We start from the raw sequence: 27,120 nt of genomic DNA, 5'->3' as shown, positions 1-27,120 counted from the left end.
ACAGAGGAGGCACGGAAGAAGAAGTGGTTGATTCCTTCATCACCCACTCACAAAGCCATTGAAAAGATTGTATTTGATAAAACTATAACAAGAGATTTGAGGGGACTCACGGAATTCTGCCACACAGGAGATTTGGAGGTGTTCCACAATATGTGCCTAAAGTACAGGCCAAAACGATTGCATTTTGGCATGGAGGGCATGATAAATCGGACTCTTCTAGCGGTCTTGGCACATAACCATAATGTTGGACGTCAACAAAGTAGGACGACCGGAACTTTAGGGACGCTTCGCTACAATAAGGCCTTCACTAAAAGAAGTAAACAATGGGTGATCAAACCAGTGTTTGAGGATATGCAATATGAGTTTATTGAGAGACTTATTGTTGACGTCCTAGATAGGCACATAAATGGAGTTGTGAACGAACCTGTGCAGGGGACAACTGCATTGCCACCCAACATTGCCTCTGTTCCATGTCCACCTAAAGAAGAGCTCATTGAGAAATACACATCACGGTTTAAATGATTGTAATTTGATTGTCTGTTCTCTCGAGTCTCCTCATGTCGCAGGCCCATTGAATATGTGTATCTATGTAATGTGTAAATTAAAGTGATTGCTCAGTGTACATGCAATGTGTCTATCCAACCTTGTTCATCTGCGCATTAAATTAAACCAAACAGTATTATAAATCATTTTTCAAAAAATATAGAATGTCTCCGTATTTATGGTTCTCTGGGGCTGCAAAGCACGCAGATAAAATGCAAAAATGGAGTGTAAATTTCAAGTCCTGTGAGATGGCCTTACACTGAATGTAGCTAAATAGGAATGTGCGCTCGTTCAAAGTGAAGGTCAGCTGCTTTGATTTTTTGCTCCGGTGCCGGAATGGCCAACGACTCAGTATAAGGTTGTATTGTTATTTGACCTTGACAGGCCGGGACCATCCCGAAAGACTTCTTTTTGGGGGTGTGGGGCAATAACGTAAGAAACGATAATGAAGCCATTTCATGTTCGTTCATTAGAAGAAATAACGTTGGCATAGAAGGAGTGGTATTTCGGGGCTGCCCTACGCACAGACACAATGGAAAATGTAAATATAATGTAAGTAACTCTTTAGATGAGTTTATACCGCAATTTAATTACTATACAGTAGCTTTAAAGACGGGTTAAGTTGTACTTGTTCGTTCTATGTGGCATATTGTTTTGTACCGCGCACTATCTTGAGGAGAACCATCTCCTTTTACGGAAGCACCTCAAAACCTTCCTCTTTGCTTCTGCTTTCTCTCTCCCTCTCCCCTGCTACAACTGGTCCACTGTCTGCGACCTCGGTCCTGGGCCCTTCCACTCTCCACCTGCACTGCCTCCCTGTCAACCCCTGCACTGGGGGACTGTCTCAGTATCCTAAAGCCACCCCTTGATGTATAATACCCAGTTGCACTGTCCTAGCTATGAAAAAATTTCCCGACCTAATATATAAAATGAATAATTTTAATAAAGATCTGATGGTGAGACTAATTTCATTTTTTATGTTTTTCAAACAGGTACATCATGCATTACTGCATGTGTCACGAGTACCAGACACCGGCGGATGGGTTTTTTAACCGCCAGTTGCTTCTCCGCGTGAACAACGTTACCACCCTGACCATTTTATGGGACGATCGCCAAGTACAAGTATGCCCTTACGCGGTACTAACGGCTAGATGCAACATACAGACCATTGTGGTGGCCTAGTGCCTCGTTGTTGGAACAGCCATGCGATTATCAGTGCGACCGAAGAGCTTATTTTATCGTAAACCAACACCCGGTGTACTGCACACGAACATCGCTTGCCTCAAGACGAACTATTTTGGATCGAGAGCAAAGAAAAATGCAAATCCCAGAATATTCTCTAAACATTTGATGTCGAATAAATGTACTTTGCCAAATGTACAATCTTGCCGTTTGCTTTTAAACCACAGTTTCATATTCCGAATTGTGGCGCTGTATTGTGAGATGATCTAAGACCCTGTGTACAGCAAAGGAACACCGCGTGCCTCAAAACGAACTTTTTGGAACGTGAGCAAATAAAAATGAAAATCGCTGAATATTCTCAAAACATTTGATGTCAAATAAATGTACTTTACCAAATTTACAATCTTGAAGTTTAATTTAAAAGTACAGTTTCATATTCCCGATTGTGGCGCGCTGTGTTGTGTGAGCTCATCTGTGTTGATTTCCGGGTTCTGTGTGGAGTCGCGTAGAAGACGCCTGGGCGCGTTTGCCTACGCAGCTCAGTCACGTCACGGATAGAGGCGGGGAATATGAATGTTTTGATAAAGTCTGTTTCAGGGCGGGGGATTTGATTTAGTGCCGCAAAAGCAGGTGAGCCAGGGCGATGCGGCAAGTGAGAGGATTATCAGAAAATGGCGGCTGATTTCGAGTGCGTTAATGGACGAAAAGTCGGGTATGGTCCATAGGAAAGTTTTCTACGATCTACCGATTTATGCTTAAAAACACATGGCCGAACCGTAGGGACAATAAAAAAAAAGTCCCGGAACTATCCTTTAATATCTCCTACATAAGGAGCAGGTCTGGAACTTTGTAAGAGTTTCACCCCGGAAAGGGAAGGCAGTAACCTTTGGCAACTGTTTCCAATGCCCATGCATCTGAATTAATAGCCTTCCATTCTGCCAGATGCTGTGTCAGTCTGCCACCCACTGCATCTTGTGAGTTAAGTCATCAGAGAGGTTTTGGGGTGGCTGACTTAGTGGCTGATGATAAGGTAGCCACTGCTGTTGTGTTCTTATTACTTCTTCCCCATCCACCACAGGGGAATCTTCTTTGGCCTCTTTGAACTGGCTATCCTCTGCCCCTTCCAAATGTGGAATAGTGACAAAAGGACCTACCCCTCCAGGGTGTACCTGTGGGGCAGTTTGGAGGTTGTCTGATCGCTGCACCAAGTGATTTGGCTGCTGCCTTAGACGTTTGCAGCTTCTCCAAACTCTCATCAGCTTTGCTTCCGAATAAATGAGTGCCGTCAAAGGGCATGTTGATTAGTCTGGATTGTACGTCTGGAGCAAATCCTGACTTTCTCAACCAGGCAAACTTGTGCATAACTGTACTCCCCGCCATAGCTCTGCTGATACTGTCAGCAGAGTCGAGACCAGTCTGGAGGGATTCAAACATCGCATCTTCCCCATTCTTGACTATGTTTAAGAACCCGCCTCGCTCTTACCCCTCGGGGATATGGTCAGCTGCCATGGATATGCTCTCTCAAAGGGTGTGGCTGAACCTTACAAATGTGCACGTGGCATTAGCTGATTTCAGGGCCATACTTACAGCCAAAAAACATTTTTGGCTAGGGCGTCGTAGCTCCTATTAGCCCTATCTCGAGGGATTGTAAGGAAGGCATTTTGTTTACTGGTTCAGGTGGCAGCTTGACCCATCAGGCGCTTTGGTGTTGGGTGTTTTGATGAGTAAAATGGATCAGAGCTTGAAACCCTGTATTTCAAAGTCAACTTCTTGTTGACAGCAGGAATAAGCTCAGGCGTCTCCCAGTTGGTAGTCACACGCCTTTGCAAGGCTGCATGGAATGGCATAATTGGGTAAATCGTCCTGCTCAAAGACTGGAGCTGGTCTAGACTAACCCATATATTCCATTACTCTTGCGATCAATTGTCTGTAAGTAACCTCAGCATTATCAGTGGAGTTTGTCCTGCTGAACTCTACCTCTCATGAGGTATCTAAACCACTGGCATTATGCAGGCTTTCTTGTAAATTCTTTATTCCGGAATCTTCTGAAATTAATGCTTCAGGGACTGATGTGTACAATACTGGAGCCCAAAAGGCCTAGATTCATCTGAAGATTCCTCTGCATCCTCATAAATGGAGGAGAGTGACTTCAAATATTCAGCCCTAGGCAAGGGGGTATATGTTTTCTCCAGAAATCGTCGTAGACAACTTCGATAGCTTCATCGACGGCTTCGACAACTGTGGCGTCGAGGAGCTTGATGCTCGAAGCGTTTATGGCTTAGCATCATTTTCCCACACCAATGGCGTCGATGACACATCTTTCGACCCTGATGGTGTCGATGTCGAGTCTTTCTGCGTCGATGACATCGATGACTCAGTCCTCAAAGGGACTTTTCCTCGACTCAAGGGATCCTTTGATTGCTCTCGAGGACTCTTGCCCACCGGGTCCGAAGACACACAGCTTTTATGCTTATGAGATCTTTCGACCAGAGCATGGCTTTTGGGTGTAGTCGAGGGGGACAAGGCCGCATTCTCGAACACCTTTAACATTTTAACTCTTCCCAATGGGCTGGTGAGGCAGATTTAGTTGGGCATACAACCTGTTGTGGGGAGGAACTGGAAGACGAGGAAGATGGTGATCTATGGCACTGTTTCTTTCCATGACTAGACGATGACGAGTGGTGGGAACCACTATGTGATTGAGATAGTTTATTCTTCTTACGGCGAGGAGAAAGAGCTCTCGACTCATCCAAAGTTGTTTTTTCAACTGAGTCAAATGGGATTTATGGGTCCTACCTGCTGCAGGCTTCCCTCTGCGCTATCTCAGAGCTTTCGATGTCATGGACAGGGAGTCCTCACACTCCAATGAAGGATGAGTGGATCCCAGACACCACAAACAAATTCTGTGGGGGTCCGCAACAGACATCTTAGAACCGCAGTCATGGCATTTCCTGAAACCGATTTAGGAGAGGAAGATGCCGATGACGAAGCCATTCCTTTGAAGATTTACTCAAAGATATAGTAAAGATTTGTAATGATTTTCTTCACAAGGAACGAAGCGTACCGTATCCGAAGCGTAGCACGGAAAAACAGGTCTGAAGCCAAGCGGTGCTGCGCGTGCTACATATACCTTTGGTGACGTTGACATCGGGATGGAGGGCTCCGAGAGACATTGAGTCAACAGGCATTGATGCACAGTGTCCCCTGCTGAAATTGTTTTGCCGAAGCAGCAAAGCAGGATATTGGACATATCAAAAGATAAGGAATGCATGGGAGGACACAACCCATTCAAAATGTAGTTGTATGAAATTAATGTTTTAAAGTAGGCTGAAATGCAATTGTAAGTGATTTCAAATGAAATGAAAGAGAGATAAATTCTGATTTAGGAGGACTACCTTATATTCCCTGCTTGGTATAGTTTGGGAGACTCCATTTTGAATTACATCTATGATTAGTGAAAGAATGGAGTTTCAAGATTTGGCACAAAGAAGAAGCGTTATACCCACACGCTTGCTTATTGCAGAATCAGCACACGTTCATGTTATCCCACACACGCTGCAGGTGTTTATTGCAGTACAAGTTGACCCTGCGTCAAAAAGAATTATGATAGGACAGTTTGAGTCTAATTGAATGAGGAGCGCACATCTACATTTATATCTCTTGAAGGGGGCAGGAGTAACCTTGGGAAGACCAGGGCTCTTCCGTCGCCACCTACAGTGCCTGTTTTATTAATTGGAAGGTGTGATACACTCCTTAATGAAGTCATGATTTTTTTAGCTGGACACATATTTAATGTATTCAAAACCTATATAAATTGTTGTACTGGGGCTAAAGGTCAGGGTCACACAGGGTCAGGATTATTGGAGTCGCAAGTTTGATTTAATTGACGAGAGACCAGGACAAGGGATGAGAACGAGGGAGAGGAAGAGGAAAGAGGGACCAGGATGAGGGTTAGGAAGGATAGACTAGGGCGAGGAAGAGGGAGGAAGAGAGGCTAGGATGAGGTAATAAAATGGAGGACTAGGAAGTGGGCCTACAATGAGGAAGAGGAACTAGGATGTTAAAAGGGTACTAGGAGGAGGCAATGGGAAGCAGAAAAGGGACAAGGACAATGGAGAAAAGGGACAAGAACAAAGAAGAGGAAGATGAATCAGGATGGCTAAGAAGGTGTAGGATGAAGATGATTGAAAAAGAGGACATGGATGAGGAAGGGGGAATGAGGGATTAGGACTGTGACTCAGACTCCATCAATTACAGGGCTCTGCGGTTTTCTTTGAGACATGCTGACAGGAGAAAGCATGGTTAGCAACAGGAAGAGGGACTAGCATGAGAAAGAGGGCTAGTGTGAAGGACTAGAAAGAGTAAGGAGAACTAGGATTAGGATGAGGTAGTGTTAGGCAGAATTATATGCAGTACCCTTGGGAAAACCACACACAATTAAGACTACAAGTGAAAGTACAATTTCACCTTTGGTACAAGCCCGTACTACACAGTTAAAGTGGTAGCAGTAGCAGAGCAGCCAGACTTATCTCAAGAGTAAGTGAGCAGTATCAAATAGTTACACAAAGGACAGCAATTACTATGATTCAGGCCCACTGACCCAAGGTTTCTAAGTAAAAGAATATATATTTACTCAACAGTTGTATAACATTTCACTATTATAAGCACGTCAAAAATCACAATCATAAATACACCACACCACTTCCCTTAAATTCCAGACAAGTTAAGCTCACAAAATGAAGCGGGAGCAAAATGGCACTCCAGCAATTTAAAAGGGAGGGAAAGTCAAAGTTATTAGAAATTAAATCAAACCAACAGGGCAATAGAACAAGAGAGATTACAGTGAGGAGATCAGCTAGAAAAGGCTTAAGCCCAAAGTCAATGGGTCAAAAGTCTTTTGCTCAACATCACACAGTTCAGGGTAGTTTGCAGTAAAGTTTGTGGCAAAGATTCCGGACGAGGTTGGTTGATAGAAAAGTTAGTTCAAAGAGAAGAGAAGGACAAGCCCTCGGATTGGAGAAATATTTCAAACACTTTCACTGCGGGTGAACGAAACGGACAACCGGATTTGCACAGTACCTTAAAACAGAGAGGGAGCTGTAGCTGCGGCGGACGTTCTTGGTGGTTCCTGCAGGCACACGGTTCCTGAAGCGACTGTCGGACTGACATGAAGTAGGAAGACTGGAGGGTCCTGCGCCATCCAGGCAAGAATCCAGCAGCAGAGCAAAACAACGAATAAAAGGTGCGCTCCTTAAAAACCAAGCAGGGTCCAACCTTCCTGGCTATCCGGCCCACTGTAGCTCTATACACCGAATTAGACCCCAGACGAGGGGTCCTGGATTGCAGTTTGGGGCGAACTGGTTGGTCTCACCAGCTCAAGGAAGAAGTTTCCTGGAGGATCTTCTCTGTCGGCAGATTCTAGAGATTCGAATCTGCAGCAGGACTTCACCGGGCGGTTCAGTCGTTGTAGGGGTCCTCTTCTTCCAGCTCCTCGTTGGTTCTTTCGTTCCAGTGGCGACTCTGCCTTTCCAGTCCCAGAGACCTGCTTTTTATGCAGTTTAACCCCATTTCATACAGCCTGGCTGTCAATCACACAGCAGGGTGGCTGGCCAGTGGCGCCCCCAGGCATTTTTTATAGGGGTTGCCTGATGAAGCCACAGGAAATCTTGGGGTGGCACACCAAAACAAACACATAAATACATTTCAGGAAATCTATTATGCCAATGTAGTATATAGTCCAGTTGAAAACTATGTATATGTGAGAGTTAAGGAATTGCATATTGATTTATTTTGAAGCACCAGGTGATGTTCTTTGGTAGCTTTTATTGGTTGCGCCGTAATAGTGCGCTGTTGTATTTCCCGAATTTGTGTGCCAGTGTCACTCCAGGTGGAGCAAAGTAGCACTTTCGTTTATCAAGTATTGAAGCGTTCTTATTTAGAACCATTTTAGTAAAAGTAAGTATATTTGAATGTGAATGACAAACTGGTAACTGGAAAGAGCGCATGCTGAAACCCCTCCCACTCCCCCAAACAATAAACCTCCCAGCAAATAATTGCTGAATGCCTTGGTCCTCACCACGTGTGTCCAGGGGTGGACTGGCCTATAAGGAACTCTGAAGATTTTCCGGTGGGCCTCTGCACCTTGGGCCTCTTTTGTATTTTATTTCCAAATTTTTTCATAGGAAAAGGATTGGGCTTGCTGAAAATGTGTAATATTGTGCCTATTTGAAAATTATTTACTGGGCCTCTTTTGGTTCACAGTCCACCCCTGCGTTTGTCCATGGCATACTATTTCAAGCCAAGCTTCACCTCTAGACATAAGACCCTTCTGACCAACCACCCCGAATCCCAAATTGCTCTGATGAAAGCAAGGCAGCAAGCTTTCAATAAACGGAAATGAAGAATGCGTTATGACCAAATCATGCCTGTATTAATCTCAGTCCCATAGTTCATCACTGAAGCCTGCAGTGCATTCAATATATCTTGCAATAAGTCTTTTATCTAAGTGCTCCTTAGTATCTAGCAAACAAGCTCTCTCAGGTGGCTTTGGTGCATGGCAAACCAAACAAGTGCCTTAACTGTAAGTCAATGCTTACTTTACTCAACACTTAAAATTTGGGACACGGGCATCCGAATTCGATGAGTGCCATCACCCACAATCTTCAGGGAAGAACTTAAAACCTTCCAATTTCGAACATTTGTTACTAACAAACCAGCTTCTGACTCCATGCCACACTCTGTTACCTTGATTTTATTTAAATTACCCCTCTTTGTGCTGTGCTACTAACTCCAACACCATGCAACTATTTGTCACCATGCTGTTCATTGGTTATACCAATAAGGGCACCCTGCCACTGTATTCACTGATGCCCCCAAATTGAAAGCTGGTTTGAGACTCTACCATTAACACCTTTTACTTGTGATGACCGGTGAGGCAATATTATTTTACCAGTATAATAATAGAGTTACACCATAAGGTATGATGTCATACGAAGGTCCTTATTGAACCTTTGATCAATCTTTAATATGCCCCATATTCCATCCACGCCTAGGTATTGCACTAAATCTGCCACCCTTCAGCTATTTCTCAGGCTAAGGGTAAGGTAGGCTTAATATAACTTTCCTGGCTCTACTCAGAGCAGCTTAGAGTCTCAGGCCACATCCGTTCCCCAATGTAGAATTTGCTCACGTTGTTCTGAATGTTCAAATTCATGGACATCACTTCTCTCAAATTCTTCCTTGCATTAATCCTGTCAGTAATGGAGATGCACACATTTTAGACCATATACAAGCACTACTCGACTAAGCTGCACTGACACTCATCAGCAGAAATGTTAATAATATTTTTGGGAAAAGTAACATAAAGATCGGAATAATTGCAATGAACCCATAAAATGGGAAACATTTTAGCCAGTCATGGTATTTCAGAGGACTTACTTTGTGGGACTTGCTGTTTTGTTTCTCCCCGCAGCCCAGCGTGTGTAAAAAGTTGCGCTGCGCATGGCACAACTGGCAGGCAGCCTGAAATTTGAAATGCCGGAAATAAACACAGCCTGGGAAGCACAAGCAAATTGCCAAAGCAGAAATGCGCGTCTCTCAGGCTGTATTTACTTCTGGGTCCCACTGCCTGACTCCAGAGTCGTGGGCCGTGGCAAACCGCCCATGGCAAAATATAAAATTAAAAAACTGAGCATGTTATTTTCCATGTGCGGGGGAAAAAGTATTTATATATTTTTTTTGCTTTTTTGCGGGGTGGCCGGTGGGGGGCACAGCCGTTTTATAAGGGTGGCCATGGCCCCCCTTTTCACCACTTTGGGGTGCCCCTGTAGCAGGCCTGGCAAGGCCAGTCCCCTTAGCCTATCAGACAAGAGTGTGACTTGGGTTACCAAGGGATCCCATGGCAGGGGTCCGAAAATCCCTCCCTCACATCCTGCCTACCTAGATTTTCAGGCGCCTTAAGGAGGGCTTCTGTGAAGAAGCCCATGAAAAGACAGCGAACAAAGGAATCATCCCCGGTTTGGCGCGCAGAGAAAAACACGAGAAAGTCTTTAACAAAAAGAAATGGTGACTGAACCCAGCCAGAGCCAAAATAATGGTTAAGCGGGTTTATGTTCGAAGCTAATATAATGGCCTAAAACAATACCACGTTTATATAAGATAATCGCGGTAGAAAAGTTAGGGTAGTTACCACTGCCACCAGCCAAGTCTTAATGTTAAGGGAGCGAAACAAGGCTCTAAGAGGTACAGACAAAAAGGGATAGGAATTAACCCTTTTCAATACTCCATGTAAGATGGGGTGTAATGGGTCTGTGGTTTAAAGAGACTACATAAAGTTAATGGCAACTTTAAATGTTTCTGGGGGACAGTAATCAGCCCCAGAAAAATGGAGTCACTGGGAAGTCTAAAAGACAACCCCGTGTCACTGCACTGAAGGTGCTGTGTAACACACAAAAAAGGTGGTGCTCATGGAGTAGGTGAGGCTCCAGAGCCCAAGAACACACAAAATGGTAAAAACACACATAAGAGTGGGGAAAAAGGTTCACACTCTTACCAGGTGAGAAAAATAAATCCTAGAAATCCAGCAAAGCTGCTGAGGGACTCAGTAGGTAAGGGTAAATAGCCATTTATGAGAATTCTCCCTAACAGGTAGTGGAAGAGGGACAATGATAAAGTACTATGATGAGAGACTAGTATGAGGAAGAGAGACTAGCACAGGGGACGAACACTAAAATGGGAGGATCAGGAAGATGGCCTACGACGGAAAGAGGGTTATGATGAGGAAGAGGGGCAGGGGCAAGGGTGTGGGACAAGAAAGAACAATAAGGAAGATGTGCAAGGCAGATGGTCTTGGACTAGGATAAGAGGGATGAGGAAGAGGTATTAAGATGTGGATGAGGGACAAGGACAAAGGATAAGAAAAAGAGAGATGGACTAGAAAAGAGCAGGAGGTATTAGGGTGAGGATGAGGTATTAAGACAAGGAAGAAGAATAGGGACAATGAAGAGGACTAGGAGAAGGACCAAGGATGAAGAAGAGGGACTAGGACATGGAAGAGGGGCGAGGAGCTAGGTCGAGGAACTAGGATGAGAAAGCAGGACTAATTGAGGGACTTTGAAGGACTAGGATGAGAAAAGGAAGCCGAACTAGTGTGATGAAGAGCGACTAGGATGAGAAAGAAGAAGAAAGACTAGGCCAAGGAGCTAGTAACAGGAAGGGGAACAAGAATGAGGAAGAGGGGACTAGGAACACAATAAGGAAGAGTGATGATGAAGTGGGAGTAGTATAAGGAAGAGAAACTAGGACAAAGAAGAGGAACTCGGAAGAGGTACTAGGTTGAGGAAGAAGGAGGATGGAGAGGTTCTAGCATGAGGAAGAGGGTTGAGGAAGATGGACTAGGACACAGAAGAGGGACTTGGACTAAAAAGATGGATAAGGAAGATGTAAGAGTGACGAGGTTGGGGGAGCAGGGATATAGAAGAGGGACTAGAATGAGGAGGAGGGAAAGCGACTAAGACAAGGAAGAGGGACTAGAAGAAGTAAGAGGGATGATGAAGGAAGATTAAAGACGAAAGGCGCAGGGACAACAAGAGGAACATTATCAGGAAGAAGGATTAAAATAGGTATGAGGGAAGAAGGAGTTGGATGTGGCAAGAAGGACTATGAACAGAAATAAAGATTTGGACAAGGATGACAGCCCAGATCGATAAACTAGGAAGAGAACAGGGTTAGTAGGATGGAGCACATCTCCAGCACCAGACAAGATGCTTACTGGATTGTGGTCAAAGAACCAATACTCTTCAAGACACTAGCCATAACTCATGAATGCCTCTCACTCACAGCCCCCATTATCTTGCTGAAAAAGTAATCAGAGCTACCTCCTCCCGACCGAAGAGGTCACATCACTCCAATCAGCTTAACGTCCCCACCTTCAAAAGGGCTTCCTTGCTCCCAAACACTGGAATGCCCTCCCCACAACCCTTCGAAATGAGACCTCTCACCTAGCATTCTGCAAATCTCTCAAACCTGAGTTCTTCAAATAGCTCACCCCAGTACTTACTGCCCACTCACTCTGCCTTCCCGGGGAAGGCATCCTGACATCTGAAGGGCTTTCTGTTTTTACCTAAAACTTTGAGCCTGTAACTCTGCCTACTATGTGGTTTTCTTTGTCAATGTAACATTCACCTGTCTGGCATTAGGTTCATTGTAACCAAGAACCACAGACAGGCGATCATGTTTATTTTCCTTGTAACTAAGTAAATACTGCTGTAACAGTGCCACGATGCCCCAGGGCCGCTTTGTGTGCTTTACAAATATAAAAAATAAAATAAATAAATTGACAGGGGCTAGGATGAGGAAGAGGAATAAAAATAAGGAAGAGTGAGAGGGGCATAGACATAGAAGAAGTAGGAAGAAGATTATTACAAGGTAGTGGAAGAGGGAAGAGGGGCAAGAATGAGATACTGGGACGGGGAGTAGGATAATGAAGAGTGACTAGGATAAGGGACTAACAATGAGATGGGATACTAAGAAAAGGGTCTAGGAGGAGTAAGCGGGACTTACATGTGGAAAAGGGACTAGGAAAAGGGACTCAGAAGAGGGGCAAGGACAAGGAAGAGGAAATGGGGTGAGGACAAGCAATAGGAAGAGGAACTGGTATTAGGAAGAGAGACCAAGACAAAGAAGATGAAAATAAAGAGAACTTGGATGAGGAAGAGGGTTGAGGAATATGCACTAGGACAAGGAAGGAGGACCAGGGCTGTGATTTAGACTCCCTGAATTACAAGGCCCTGCAGTTTTCTTGTGTTTCCTCCCACCTGTGCAGGGACATGCTGACACAAGAAAGCATAGTAGGCAGCAGAAGGTGGGACCAGGATGAGTAAGAAGGCTAGGACGAAGGACTAGAAAGAGGAAGAGGGGCTATAATGCAAGGGTGGACTAGGATGTGATGAAGGATTATGGTGAAGAAGGGGGACAAGGATGAGGTATTGGGACAATGAAGAGGGATGAGCAAGAAGTTCTACGAGAAAGAGGAACTAGTATGCAAAAGAGACGCTAAGGCAAGTGGCTGAGACAAGAAGAAGTGTTGAGGAAGAGGGACTAGAAATAGGCGAAGAGAGGGACATGAGGAAGAGGGTCTAGGATGCAGGAGATGGGCAAGGTTGACAGAATAGGATGAGAGAGAAGGACTAGAATAAGGAAGAAGTATTAGGATGAGGATGATGTACCAAAAAGAGGAGGAGGGAAAAAGATGAGGCACGAGGTCTTGAAAGAGGGATATGCCGGTCAAGTGGACTAGGATGAGAAAAAGGAAGCCGGTCAAGTGGCACAGCGAGTAGAGCGCTCGCTTTGACACCCGTGCAGAGCCTGTTAACGCAGGTTCGAATCCCGGCGGGGCCAAACTCAGCCTTTCATCCTTCCGAGGTCGATAAATGAGCACCACACACCGTGGGTAATAATAAGCAGCGCTCGGATACCTGAGGGTTTGTAGCGCTATATAAAAGCCTAATTATTATGGAGTAGGAAGAGGGACTAGGAAGAGTAAGAGGGATACAGGATGAGGATGAGGATTATGGACTACAATAATGATGAGGAATGAGCATGCCGAATAGGAACTGGGGAAAGAGGCTGGGACAAGGAAGAGTGATGAGGAAGAGGACCTAGGATGTGGATGGGGGACAAGGAGAAGGGCCCAGGAGGGGAGAGGTGGACTAGAATGGGCAGGAGTTATTAGGACGAGGTACTAAGATGAGGAAGAGCGGCAAGGAACCAGGGCAAGGTCCAAGAGTGAGGAAGAGGAAGAAGGTCTAGGATATGGATGTGGGATGGGAGGATGGGACACGGGACTAGAATGAAAAACAAGGTCTAGGATGAGGGACTAGAAAGAGGGACTAGTATGAGTAAGAGGAAGCAGGACTAAGATGATGAAGAGCAATTAGGAAGAGGAAGATAGACTAGGACAAGGGACTATTAACAGGAAGAGGGACATTCATGACCAAGAGGCACTACGACGAGAAGCTAGAACTAAGAAAAGGAATGAGGACGTGAAAGTAAGATGAGGAAGAGGAACTAGAGCAAGGAAGGAGAACTAGAAAGAGGTACCAGCACAAGGACGGTAAAGAGGTTCCATGTGTCTCTGCAGAGACATGTTGACAAAAGAAAGCACATCAAGCGGCAAGAAGGGGGACCGGGATGAGGTAGCGTGCTAAGACGAAGGACTAGAAAAAGGAAGAGGGACTAGCATGAAGAAGGTGGACTAGGATGTAAAGAGGGATTATGATGAGGGAGAGTGACAAGGATTCCGAATTGGGGTGAGAAAGAAGGACACTAGGGCAAGGGCCTGGGACAAGAATAAGTGATGAGAAAGAAGTACTATAAATAGTATAAAACAGCGAAATGATGAAGATGAATTTCTCGTGGCTGTGCTGAGACATGCTTACCGAATAAAGCATGGTAATCCGCAGCAAGGCGGAATAGGATGTCGAAGAAAGACTAAGACGAATGTCTAGCAATAGAAATAGGTCCACATATAAGTAAGAGGAAAATAGACATGGGCCAAAGCCAAGGAAGGTTAAGAGGGATTAGGACTGTGACAACCATTGTTGAATTACATCGCTGTGCAGTTTTCTTTTGTTTACTTCTGCCTGCCCAGAGACCCACTGGCAGAAGAAAACATTGTGAGTGTCAGGACACTAAAAATAACAATCTGCCATACTGCCAATTAATGTCCATAGCATGTCCCCTTGCCATGCCAACCACATGTTCTTATCTTCGATAGCTGTCCCTTCACAACCCCTTCAAACATGGCAAATCCAAAATAGCATTTCGCACTACCCGCTCCAGGATTTAAGTACTGTCTACAAATGAATATGCTAGTATTGTACGTGAATGATCAGATGTGTATTTTTGTCGGGAGAGTATACCTCACGAGTTTCTTTTAAAGTTGCTTTGTATCGTTGCTGCTATGATAAAACTTTAAAAATGGAAACGCATGCTATCTTCGTGTTCCCGTTGTTTATAACATTATGACTTTCCAAGGAATCACAATAAATATCGTATCTGTAATACATTTTAATGTATTCCTCAATTAGCAACAGTCTTTTTCATAACAATGTGTTCAGCAAGGTGGCTCTTTACATATGATAGTGATGATCAACATGGACGTACTGGGATATAAATTGGCATATTAATTCCAAAACAGTGATCTGGCAAATCAGAATTCATGACTTTTTACCATTTGAGTGCAAAGTGTTGAAAATTGTGCATTATTAAGCGTAGTGGGTATGTAACGTTTGGTCAAACCTGCCTACGGCACAATGTAATGATTCATGAAACAGTCCCAGAAAAGCAAACGGAAACGGCCCAGACTGACAACACTTTAACATTGCCTTGATGCACAGCCTGCATGCCCATTGAATACTATTTCTTTCTTTATAAGGATAAACATGAGAAGAATGTCCATTAGCGTCTTCGCCTCTTACCGAATTCATCGTTGCATATAGGCAGTCCATGGGTTCTAAGCATCCATTTTATAACATAGGGAGCACTAACACCTCGTCGATGGCTGGGCCTTCCTCCTCGTCCAGTTCCTCTGTGGCATGGAGGGGATCTTTCCTCTCTTCCGGAGACAGCAGGCTTGTCAAGAAGGATGGGTTAATCACAGCTTCCACCTGCAATGCAAGGAAAGAGGAGAAATGTCAGGAAGCACCAGAGTCCTGTAAACTCTGAATTGAATTGTACTAGTAACACTGTGTGTTCTTCAGTACTGGCATAGCAGGGGTTGTTGAATGACAAGACGAAGCTGCTTTGACATAGCTTTGTGCAGCTCCCAGTAGTGAAATATCAGCGTCTGCTGTCATTCGAGATCTAGAAAATAAAGTGGCAAAGCTGTACATCGCAAAGTACCGAAATATCAAGGGATGTTCAGGTGAGCAATAGATATACTGACAGCTGTGTGCAGCTCTCAATAACAGAACAGCAGGGGGCGTTGTGCTGACTGTCAGAAATTAGGTGCATTGATAAAGCATCGTTAGGGTCATATAGTTAGAATAGAAAAGGTCAATATAAGGATATGATGTGATGTTGAGGCTATACTGGTTAGGGGTATTAAGATAGAGCGGTGTATATTCACCTCATGGCCCACAGACTGCATTGACGTACGATTCTTGACATTGACATTTGTAATATCACCCAACACACAAATGCACCTTTTTCAACAATGTGAGCCCCTTTGTCTCAGCAAGCAGCCTCTAACAAATTGATTTCTGTTTCTCCATTGATCATTGACCCAAAGAGTATCTAACATCACCTCTGTACACTCTTCATGGTGTGCTGTTAGGTGCAAACTGCATCGTCTACATGCAATGTTTTCATGATGTGCCTGGCTGTGCTAAAGCTTGTGTATGCTTCTACAGGCTTCATAGACACAGCGCTGGTACTGAAGTGGTACTCGCCTATGAAAATTGAGCTACCAATTGAGCTACCATTTTACTAAGAATCTCGCTTCCTCCCATGCTTTTTTTTTTTTTAAATAGCAGTGTTTCGTAATGTATACTGTTTCTCTTAGCACACACTTTAGAACACGTGCTACAGCAACTTAGGCCTCAGCCATTTCATCTCGATCACTAATGCCCTGCCTCTACCATTCACTGGAAGGGATCCCTCTATTTTATCTATCTGAAAAAAACATTAACTTTACATGCAACCTCAAAAAAATGATAAGAGTGCTAACGCTGGCAGGGGGATTTGATCTTTGACCACCAGGCTCCAGTTGAGTGAGGGTTTCCTAGTTATGTGTATTATCTACAAGCCTACCAACACAAGTCTATACACCTATGTGCTTGAAAGTACTTTTATGTCACACACTTTAACACCATACTGTAGGTAAACAACCTCAACTACCTCAATAGCGTGTTCTTTTAGGCTGCAGGAGCTGACTGCACCAAATAACATTAGATTTAGATAGAAACACACATAATGAAATACTCTTTGCCATAAATATATATATATATATATATATATATATATATATATATATATATATATATATATATGTGTCTGTGGTTCAGGTGTATAATGAACACACTCACCAGAATGAATGTGTCACAAAAACAATAAAACATAAATAAATAAATAACAGCAAATACAAACAAAATACAGTACGCTCAGTGAGTTTCTGAACATACAATAACAAAATAATATTAGTTCAGTCGCTCGAAACCTGGTGCCTAGTTGATTGAGGGGGTTTATCCAATTGATGGAGGGGTTTACCAGGGTCAAAGCATGGTGTCCTATCAATTGCGTGTAACTGTGTTGAACATTGGATCCACCAAAGTTAGGGGGAGAACAAGTGCCTAAATAACTTTGTGCACACCGCTCCCCCTCCCAGTGCGTCCTTGTGTGATTTGGGCAGAGCATGCAGGTGCGTCCACTTCAACCCCCTTTGAATGATATCTCTCAGGGATACATTGGAGCCCAAATAGTGAAGAATTGTGTTGGAGAAATGTAATTTTCAGTTGATCAAAAAGTCAAAATATACAGATATCACTCTCAAGTAGTATAATACACCCTTTAAATGTTAACATCAATAGCTCAGTCACTCACAGTACCTTGGACACAAACATTTGGTTCTCACACAGATGTTGTATGTAGTGCAGGAGATCCTGATCCAGGCCCTCCTGCCTCTGCTCTTCAGACTCGGCATTGGCTTCCTTTTGCCCGGGTTCATCGCTATGACTTCTTAGAGCCTCCATTACCTCCATGTACTGCTCCAGGGCATCTGACGGGACCTCTTTGGCTGTAGGAGTTGCTACGGTCTTTGCTGGCCTTCGCTGCCTCCTCTTGGGCTGAGCAGCCTTGCAGGCTGATTTCTTGGGAAAGTACACTGCACAGAAACGTAAAAAGTAGGGCCAATGTACATTGGTGTACAAATGTAGGAGGGGAATGTGGGATCAGAATACATGTGAATATAGAGTTATGGTGCAGTCAGCCCACATGATTGTGTAAGGGTGGGTCAATGTGCATAGGTGTACAGGGTATATTCACAGTACGTTGATGTACATAGCGACGTTCAGAGTACATGGGTGTACAGGGTACGTTTACATAGGGCGATTCAGAGTACATGACTATACAGGAATATGGTCACAGTACATGGATGTACATTGAGACATGACATGATTGGTCTAGATGATATTCAGAGTACGTAGGTGTACATGTATGGCCAAAGTGGTCACTGGGGACATTCATAGTACATGGATGCACAGGAGACGGTTCACAATAAATGTGTGTAGATAGCCATGGACATAGTACAAGTTGTACAAAGGCATGTTCAGAGTACAAAGGTGTACAAGAGGATGTTCAGAGTACATAGGACAACAGTGAAAGAGTCACTCTACTTCGATGTTAATGTATATTTTGCGTAGGTTTTTATAAAGCTTGAATGCAGCTCATGATAGCAATATAGATCTGTACATATCAAGATAAGATCAAATAAAGATGTATATATATATATACAAGGTGAAGTTGTGAGATTCATCATACATAGTTGCATGAAATTATCAGATGGCATTTACATAATAAATAATACAAGAAACAATATTACAAATGCCATAAATAAGATGAGCCTGCTTTGTGGAGCTATATGCAGCGTGTACATTTTATCTAGGAGCCAGTTTAATCTATGCGAGCTGTTAAAGACAGAATTTAAGATTCATAAGTATTCATACTATATTGTGAAATACATACCTTATACACAGAGATGTGTGACGGGATGGCCTGTCGTAAATAACCACGCTCACTCTAAGGGTAAGTCCAAGGGTGTTTATTGACTTCACAACAGACCAATTGACTGCCAGTTTCAAAATTAGATCTTTCAGGCCTACCAGGTTCTTTAGGGATGTTGGCCCAAGGGCCGTCCCACTCTATCTGTCTCCCGCCGAGTTACCCCCTCCCTAGCCCAGTGTCCATAGCAGGGATGTTAGTGGCTAAAGATCAGTGCCACCTAGTATCTACTCGCTTTCTGGAGCTATGGGGGACGTCCTTAAGACAATGGCTGACTAACTGCATGGGGTTTTTCTATTCTTTCGCTAACCTATCCCGATTAGTACTATATGGAGTTAGGGAAGGTGCCTTCTTTCACCCGATGTCACCATCTCTTCTTCCACGTGCATTCTTGCCAGAACCTTCACTACACTGGGTTCCTAAATTCTCCTACTGCACTGCTGCCCCTATGGTCTCTCACTCCGCCTTTCCACCTCCACCCTTTAATTTCCGTTTCCGAATGTATTTCGATCCAGCACAGATCATAAAAGTCACATACAAAAATGTACATTATAAATCACAATTTAAATCACAATGAATATTAAATATCATTAATAAAAGTTGATAAAATACAACATCTGCGTTGTGTTGTAACACTTCAAATAACTGATACAATTATAGAAAAATATATATAAAACAGTCAACTAGACTTCAGGTAGTAAGAGCTTTTTCATAACTGGGGGTAACATGTTTGGATCTCACTGTCCAAGCATGGAGTAGACAGTTCCCCATGCAATGGGTTGTTATTTCACTATACCACGCCAAATATATTGAGCGCCTCATTAACCCGTCTGACATGAAACTGTTTAAAACATGGAAACAAATATTTTGTTCTAATAGGTGAATATTCTGAACAAAACAAGATAAAAGGCACTAAGCTTTCAGTTTCATTTGGACAGAAAGGACAGGCTGCTGAGTTGCTCGGGTTCCAGTTATGCTTTAAACTAGCTACGGGAAGAATGCGGATATGCAGCGTCATATAAAGAGATTTCATTGGTTTCAGATGCATTCTGTCCAGATAACATTCAAAGCCAGGATATTATTTCCTGGACAGGCAAGAGATTAAGCTAGCTGAACGTAAAGTTTTGCTCAGTTTCTCTCTCCCACTTGCTTTTATAGGCCTTTTTAAATAGCATTTTATAGTTTCCTGGGATTGCTCTGCCTGGGACAAATAACTCTCCATCCCCAAGGCAATCAACTCATTTCTAATAGCTGATAGCCAGGGTAAGTTGGTTCCTCCCAACTGGAATACAACATCCCTAACAGTTCTTCTATAATGACCCAAATTGCCATTTGTCCAGAGTCTAGCCCAGAGAAACACTGGCCTCATTTAAATTATGAAGCTGATGCTCTGCAGGCCCAATCCCCAAAAGACTGGTGCATTAGGTGCATTTATGGGTAGGCCCAGGGGTGTTTTAAGACATTTCTGTTTCACAACCTGGAGCATAGCTGAATTACAGATACCCCACAGTTCAGCTCCAGAGGGGGTGGCCTGCCTGGCTTTACTCTTGTAAATCTGCAAGATGACACTTACCGGACACGCCCCATGAGCCGGAATGAATCTGGGTATAGCCCTACAGTGCCAAGTGAACTTTAATTCTGCCCGATTTACCTGGTCTTTCCGTGCGCAGTTGGCTGCCAGCTCGTAACCTGCTCAATAACCCCACCTCTCAAGCTAATTGTGAGCCATGGTGTTTTCTTTACCGTTTCTGCTAAACACCGTTGACTGCGTTTTTTGAACATTTATTGAGAATCTGCTTTTCTCGCAAAAACTCTAAAAAATTGCCAATTGCCTCCGTAGGACCTTCTGGGTCAAAGAGAGGAGGACTGCATAGTCAGCAATAGAAGGATTTGAATTTGCTCATCTCCCAGCGAAAGGGCGTCAGTATACTCAGCCACCAATAAGTCAATTACCCTGTGTATAAAAAGGCAAAACAAACTAGGTGCAAGAACACAGCCCTGTTTGACACCAACATCAATTTTAACTCTCGTGGCTAACCCATCCAACCCATGCCTAATTTCTGCCCCCTTGTTGGTGTAGAGCAATTGATTTGCTCTTAGGATACCTGATGGCACAGCAAGTTTAATCCATGCATTCCACAGTCCTGCTCTGGGTATGCTATCGAAACGCTGTCCTTAAATCAACTTAGACTGCGTAAATCTTCATGGTCCGCAGCACAACATATTTTTCCAAAATCAAATAAAGTCCTAAGACTTGGTCCACTGTGCTGATATTGTGCTGAATACCTGCCTTAAGGTGGTGCAATGCCCCCACCGCCTGACTCCATGCACCGTGAAATACTATAATATCATTTCATATCATGCGTCCAAGTGTCCCAGCACCGCCTTGACAAACACCTTGCCCCCTGCATCAAGGAGGGAGATAGGCTGATAGTTAGCTGGGCAACGCCCCTATCTCCCTTCTTGTATATGGGACAAGTATTGCTTGGGTACAAGAATAGGGGACTCTATTAGCTTCCAACAAGACATTAAAAGGTTTTACGAGATAGAGGAGCCATATAACCACCTCCTGTCGGTACCAGAGACAATGTCTGGCCCAGGCTCTTTCCCCAGCTTTTGCGACATGAGACCCACCTCAATGTCACACATGGTTAAGACCAGAGATACATTGCCCCCCCTCCTTAGGCCTATCAGAAAAGGCCCCAATTTTCATACTGGAAGCCAGGTTATCTGCCTTATAGAGGTTTTCAAAGTGGGCCATCTCGGCTGCCTCTGGATGCTGTTCTGAATTAAATTTCGATCAGTACTCCTCCTGACCCCCAGTCATTGCCAAAAGCCCCTAGAATCACCCATCTTAGAGTGCTCCACCTTCTTTGTTTAAAGCAATAAGCGATATAAGGCCCTGGATTCAACCAGGGCTAATGTGCCCCGTCCCCCTTTACCCATTGGCATGCTCTATCAGTGTATTTTTGGCAGCTCGACATTCCCCATCATACCATGGGGTATTGCATGCTACCCTGCTGCCAATGATGGACCAAGGCCTGCTCAGCCCAACTCCCATGGTACTAACGATCATTTCATGCACTTTTAGTTAGTGGTCTCCATTATCAGCCTCACTAAGACAAAAAATCTCAAGTTGGACTGTATGCTTGCATATATGCCTCATACATGTCAGCATTCCGACGCACCTGGGAGGGAGATTTCTTCAGAGAAATCGGGATACAACAATTTCCCTATAGGAATGCATTGGGGAAATAATTATTTTAGGCGAGAGAACATGAAAAATAGTCACTCGCCTAAATCAGGAGGGTTGGCATGTCTCGGGAGGATAGCGCAGGGGCAACGTGCTCGCCTTGGAAGCAAGACGACACAGAGCAACACAGGTTCGATATCCAGGTCAGCGCTTAGAAACCTCTGGGTACTAAGCGCGGTATCAATAACCAATCATATCATATCATGTTTGATGCCTGGTAAATTGGTCTCTAGATCTACTGAGTGCCACTTGATGTCACATCCAGCTCCACCCTTTTTAGTTTTGGCTATTAGGTGGCGCTAAAAGCACTACCTATAAAGCCGCAACTATTTTCATTAAAATAAGAGAATTAACATGAGAGCGTGAATCAGGGGCTTTGGATGCAGGTTTGTTGTAATGCTTTTCAATGCAGGTTGGCATATGAGGATGGATACATGGTAGGTATTTGACAGTGTCACACCCATTTAAAGCCCATTGCTAAGTGAAATGTATAGGCATTTCCTCCCATTTCCAACCATTTCCTTCCAGCCACACCTCCTTTGCATTCTTTGGCTGAATTTGTACTGTGTGATGGATTTGTCAGCCATTATTACTTCCAAAAAGGCGGCTGTCATCTGTTAATATTATTTTTGACTTGATTGAGGCTTTAAAATATATTTACTGCAGCTTTCAAGCTATGTTACGCATTGTACTGTATTCTGTATTTAAAATAAACAAGGTACTGTACTAATTACATTTTGGTTTAAAATGGTTCTGACAAGGTCCATTTACTGATCTGTGAGGGTTGGTCTAGTGCCTTCATATGTAAGCAATAGCTGATTGGCTGCCCAGTTTGTTAGTGATGTCACTATTAGGTGATTGGCTCTGAGAATGTGCTTTTATTTCCCAACGCATCCATTTTGTTTCACCGATTCCTGGTTAGCAGCCCAAGCAGGGCTCTGGGGCCAGTGTTGCCATGTCCGCTTATAATAAGTGACTTTGGGCTTGTTTTTCATCATAGTTGCTTATTTTTGTTTTCTGGTCTATTGTCGCGAGTTTTGTCTGCTTATAGTGTTAATTGGCCTTTATTGTTGCCTTTGTTTCCTGATAAGCACAACAATAAAAACAGTTAAGTTGCCCCTAAAGCGAAGACCAGACCCACAAACCCCCCCCCATCCATCAGAATGGAGCACACAAAACTGCTAATGATGGGCATTGGTCACTGAATGCTTTACTGTGTGCATTCTGACGGGAGGGGAGGTGCACTGGGGTGTGGGTAGTGGGTGTGCTTTGCCTCTGCAGGTGTGCGTGTGTCAGTGGATTGGAGGGATAAGGAAAGGTCCTGGGGAATACAGAGAGATGGGTCTTTGGGCACGGCAGCTGCAGTCTCATAGTTGGGGGCAGTGCTTTAAGTGGGCCTGTCTCCAAAATGTGGAGCTCAGGTGGGGGCCCCCTTGGCCCTGCCACAGCAACGACCATGGCCCCAACCTGGACAGGTCATTTGCCTGCCACAATAATGAAGATCGGGCGGAACAGATGTGACTGGCACTTCTGCAGGAAACGCAAACAGTAACTTTCTCTGGTGACCCCGTGCAAGGGGTCACCGGAGGAAGTTACAGTCCTCAGCCACGACCCAGTTTATTTATTTATTCATGCAATGTTTGTCGGATACATGGACCCGGATTATTTATTTATGCAATGTTTGACAAGTACCTGTATCCGACAAACATCGCATAAATAAATACATATACAGGTATCCGACAACCATTGCATGAAAAAATAAATACCCCTGTTAACATTGAAGCTATCCCACACGATGCAGCCACCCAACTGCTTCAGAGGGAAGTTGCAGGTGCTGTGCCTGGTATGGTTCAAGTAAAAGAAAACCTTGCTTCTGGCGAACAGAAATCAGCAGGTTTTAAGAATGAGGTTGCAGGACAATCCCTGGATTTAAACCAGGATTTTCCCTCAGATGATCTGCTCTTTCACCATTAGCTCGAGTCATTGCTCTTCTTAATGATTCTTCTACAGTACTCCTCTGCGTGAGCTCAGATCGCATTGAAGGATAACATTGCTGTTGCTAGTTTAGGTGCACAGATGCCTGATACGGTATGCTCCCATGTACATGTTCGATCATCCTGTGTATACACGTATTGAGCAGGGTCGGACTGGGCCATAAAATTGTCTCAGGCACCAATGTAAAAGTGGTCCATAGTTGTAAATGGCAATTCGTTCCTTTTCTGACACTGTTTGAATAGTACCCAAGGGGGAGGTTTTTTTTAATAAAATGGGATGGAAATTGTGCATTTTAAAGAATATTTACTCAGCAACACTGGTCAAAACTATTATTCGCATGGTGAAGTAACTCATCAAACTGGCCCACATGGGTCATAAAAGTGGCCAACATTTTGTATTTTTGGTTCGTCCATGAGCCTATTGCCCTAAAGGCCAGGCTAAACCTGTATGTGGATGAGTGTTTGTTTTAGAAAAAGGAGGTTCGGAGTGGTTTATGAATCTTTTGCCTTTAATTGCGGGGTGGGTAACACAGCGTGGCTGCAGTCTGAAAGGCAAAGCTGCGATTAAGGTGGCTCTCAGCCCCAACAGCCCAGGGAGGCAAGTGGGCAAGCGGCTCTGAAAGACTGAGCTGGGAGTAACTCAGGCTGATGTAGAAGCCCAGATACTGAAACTATGCACCTGATAATGAGATAATTGGGGATCACAGACATGACATGTCCTCTTGTTCTGTCACAAGATCTCCTGTCCCCACAATGCCAGATAAGGGGTACGGCCAGCCCATATATGCCCAGTATTGCTTAAATTGCAGCCTCTATGGCCCGTGCCATTGTTTTCCCGGGCCATACATGCTCCAGTGGATATCTTGTGTTCTTTGCTGGTTGTATATACTGCATCCTCTGCCATATTCATGGTCTCTTGGTTTGCCTAGTCCTCATTGCCTGCAGCCTAAGTGGGACTGGGGCATAAAATTGTCTTGGGAACCAAATAAAAAGTGGCCCACCATTGCAAATGGCAATTCATTCCTTGTGTGACGGACAGTTTGAATAATACCAAAGTGGGGGAGGGGCTGATAAAATGTGATGCAAATTCTGCATTTTAAAGAACATTTATTCAGTAGGACTGATCAAAACTACTATCCGCATGCTGAGGTAACTGATCAAACGAACCACGCATGCTACATACATTTAGAGATCCGTTAAGTGTTTTAGATGACAGCATTAATTTCACACGTCTTAATGCCTTTTAGGCAGAATCACCTGCAGTACCTTTTGGGAACACTATAGGTAATTAGGACTACAAGTGTAAGCACAATTTCAGCTTTGGTACAAGCCTGTACTACACACTAAAGTGGAAGTGATGGCTGAGCAGCCAGACTTATCTCAAGAGTTTTAAGTGAGCAGTGGAACAAGTTACACAAAGGACCCACCAATACAGTAATTCAAGTAAACACTTACTCAAGGTTTCTTAGTAAAAGAATATACATTTATTTACTCAATAATTTGTTAAACCTTAAACAAGCACAAGCAGCTCAATATCCCACACTAATATACCACAAAAATCCAACCGGTAAGTAATTGAACAAGTTTAGCTAAAAAATGAAGTGTGAGCAAAACGGCACTTCAGATACTTAAGAAGGGAGGAAAAATGCAAGGTTATAAGAATAGACAGCGCAAATACATTCATAGACAGGGCAAAGGGTTTCAGTTAAATACAACCAGCAATTCTTCTCAATAGGCCTGGGCCAAAGTCAATGGTTGAGAGTCTCTTGTATAGGATAGCACAGTTCTAGTATGTAACGGTTAAGTCTTTGCCACAGATTTTTAAAGGATTTGGCTAGGCGAAAAGTTTGACAAATGTTTAGGAAAGGACAAGCCTTCATAGTTGAGGAAAGTTTCACGCACTTTCTCGATGGCCGAAAAGATTTCCAGACCGCGTTTGCACAGTACCTTTTAAATGAAGAAAGCTTTAGTTGAGGCAGTTGTTCCTGGCAGTTCAAGCAGATCTTGCTGTTCCGGAGCTTCAGTTGTGGGGACAAGAAGGAGGACGTCGGAAGGTTCCTGCACTGCCCAGGGAAGAGGCCAAAAGCTGTAGCAAGACGTCGGTTTAAGGTGTGAGTGCCTTAAAGTGCCCCTCGTTTCCATTCCTCTGGCTATCCGGTTTTCAACAGCACTCTGAAGAAAATTTGACCAGAATAGGACGGTGTCCAGGTGGCTTGCGAGTTGGTTGTACCCACCAAACTCAAGAGAAGAAGTTAACCTTGAAGAGCTTCTCTGTCGCTGGAGTTTCAGGCAATTTGGACCTGCAGCAGGGCTTCACCAGTCATCCAGGAGTTGCAGCAGTCCTCTTCCTTCCTCTCCTCTTCAGTTCTTTCATTCCAGTGGTTGACTCTGCTTTCCAAGTCCCAGACACCTGCTTTTAAACAGTTTTCCCCCCATTCATTCAGCCTGGCTGTCACTCACACAGCAGGGTGACTGTCCTTGCCGGACAGCCAGACGGCCAATCACACCAGAGTGCATTCAGGTCTCCTAGGAGACTAAGCACAGGGAGTTTCGGGCACCCCCCTCACATCCTGTACACCCCAGACACTCTGGCACCAGAGAAGGGATTCAGTACAGAAACCCGCCAAAGGGCACGAACAAAGCGACCAAATCTGGTTTGGCTCGCAGAGACAAACACAAGAAGGACTTTTCCTAAAAGAAATGGTGAAAAAAGGTGAAAAAAGGTGACCGGAGTCTGTTTTTACAGATAGGTCTAGGGCGCCATATTGAAAAACATGGCTACCCCTGATTTTGAGCGACCGATGTTAACGGTCGCGAAAAATCACAGTAGCTGATCTAAACCACTGCCACCAGCCATTTAAAATAGGAAAAGGTAACATTTTATTGTTACATGAGGGTTTTGACTCAGGGGAAGCTAAGCAACCACTCCAGCACTCCATAGTAAGATAGGGTGTGCTGGGTCAATACATTTAAAGAGACTAGTAACGTCAATTTAACTTTACATGCCCTGGGAGACAGTAGTCAGTCCCAGGAAAGGTATTTAAACCTTGGGGAGTCTAAAAGACACCGTGTGCCACTGCACTGAACGTGCTGTGTGACACACATAAAAATATGATGCCATGGAGGTTGTTTTAAAAACTCCATTACCAAAGAACACAAAAGTAAAACACACACAAAATACATGGAAGAGTGGGGAAAAACAGGCTCACACTCTTCCCAGGTAAAAAATCAAATCCTACAAATCCAGCAAAGTTGCTGGGGGTCTTAAAAGGTAAGGGAAATTAGCACATTTGGAGAATTCTCCCTAACACTCGTCCCCCCAGAGTAAGGGACAGGAGGATTTAATCCACTCCTGGATGAATCTCCTTACTC

General features: G+C 44.0%; 1 protein-coding gene across 1 annotated transcript in view; it reads right to left on the bottom strand.

Annotated features, from left to right (window-relative positions):
* Nucleotides 1-14,776: 14,776 nt before the first annotated feature.
* Nucleotides 14,777-27,120, bottom strand: part of NUTM1 (NUT midline carcinoma family member 1) — a 308,696-nt gene continuing 296,352 nt past the window's right edge. The window contains exons 4-5 of the mRNA XM_069632625.1: nucleotides 17,331-17,605; nucleotides 14,777-15,392 (exon numbers count right to left, since the gene is read on the bottom strand). Coding sequence (XP_069488726.1) covers nucleotides 15,252-15,392; nucleotides 17,331-17,605 — 416 coding nt within the window. The 3' untranslated portion in view covers nucleotides 14,777-15,251. The remainder of the gene's footprint in view (nucleotides 15,393-17,330; nucleotides 17,606-27,120) is intronic.

This window comes from Ambystoma mexicanum, chromosome 13 (genome assembly GCF_040938575.1).
Source record: "Ambystoma mexicanum isolate Mex_15411 chromosome 13, UKY_AmexF1_1, whole genome shotgun sequence".
Taxonomy (NCBI): Eukaryota; Metazoa; Chordata; class Amphibia; order Caudata; family Ambystomatidae; genus Ambystoma; species Ambystoma mexicanum.
Note: the sequence above shows the minus strand (reverse complement) of the source record. Positions and strands in the feature narration are given on the sequence as shown.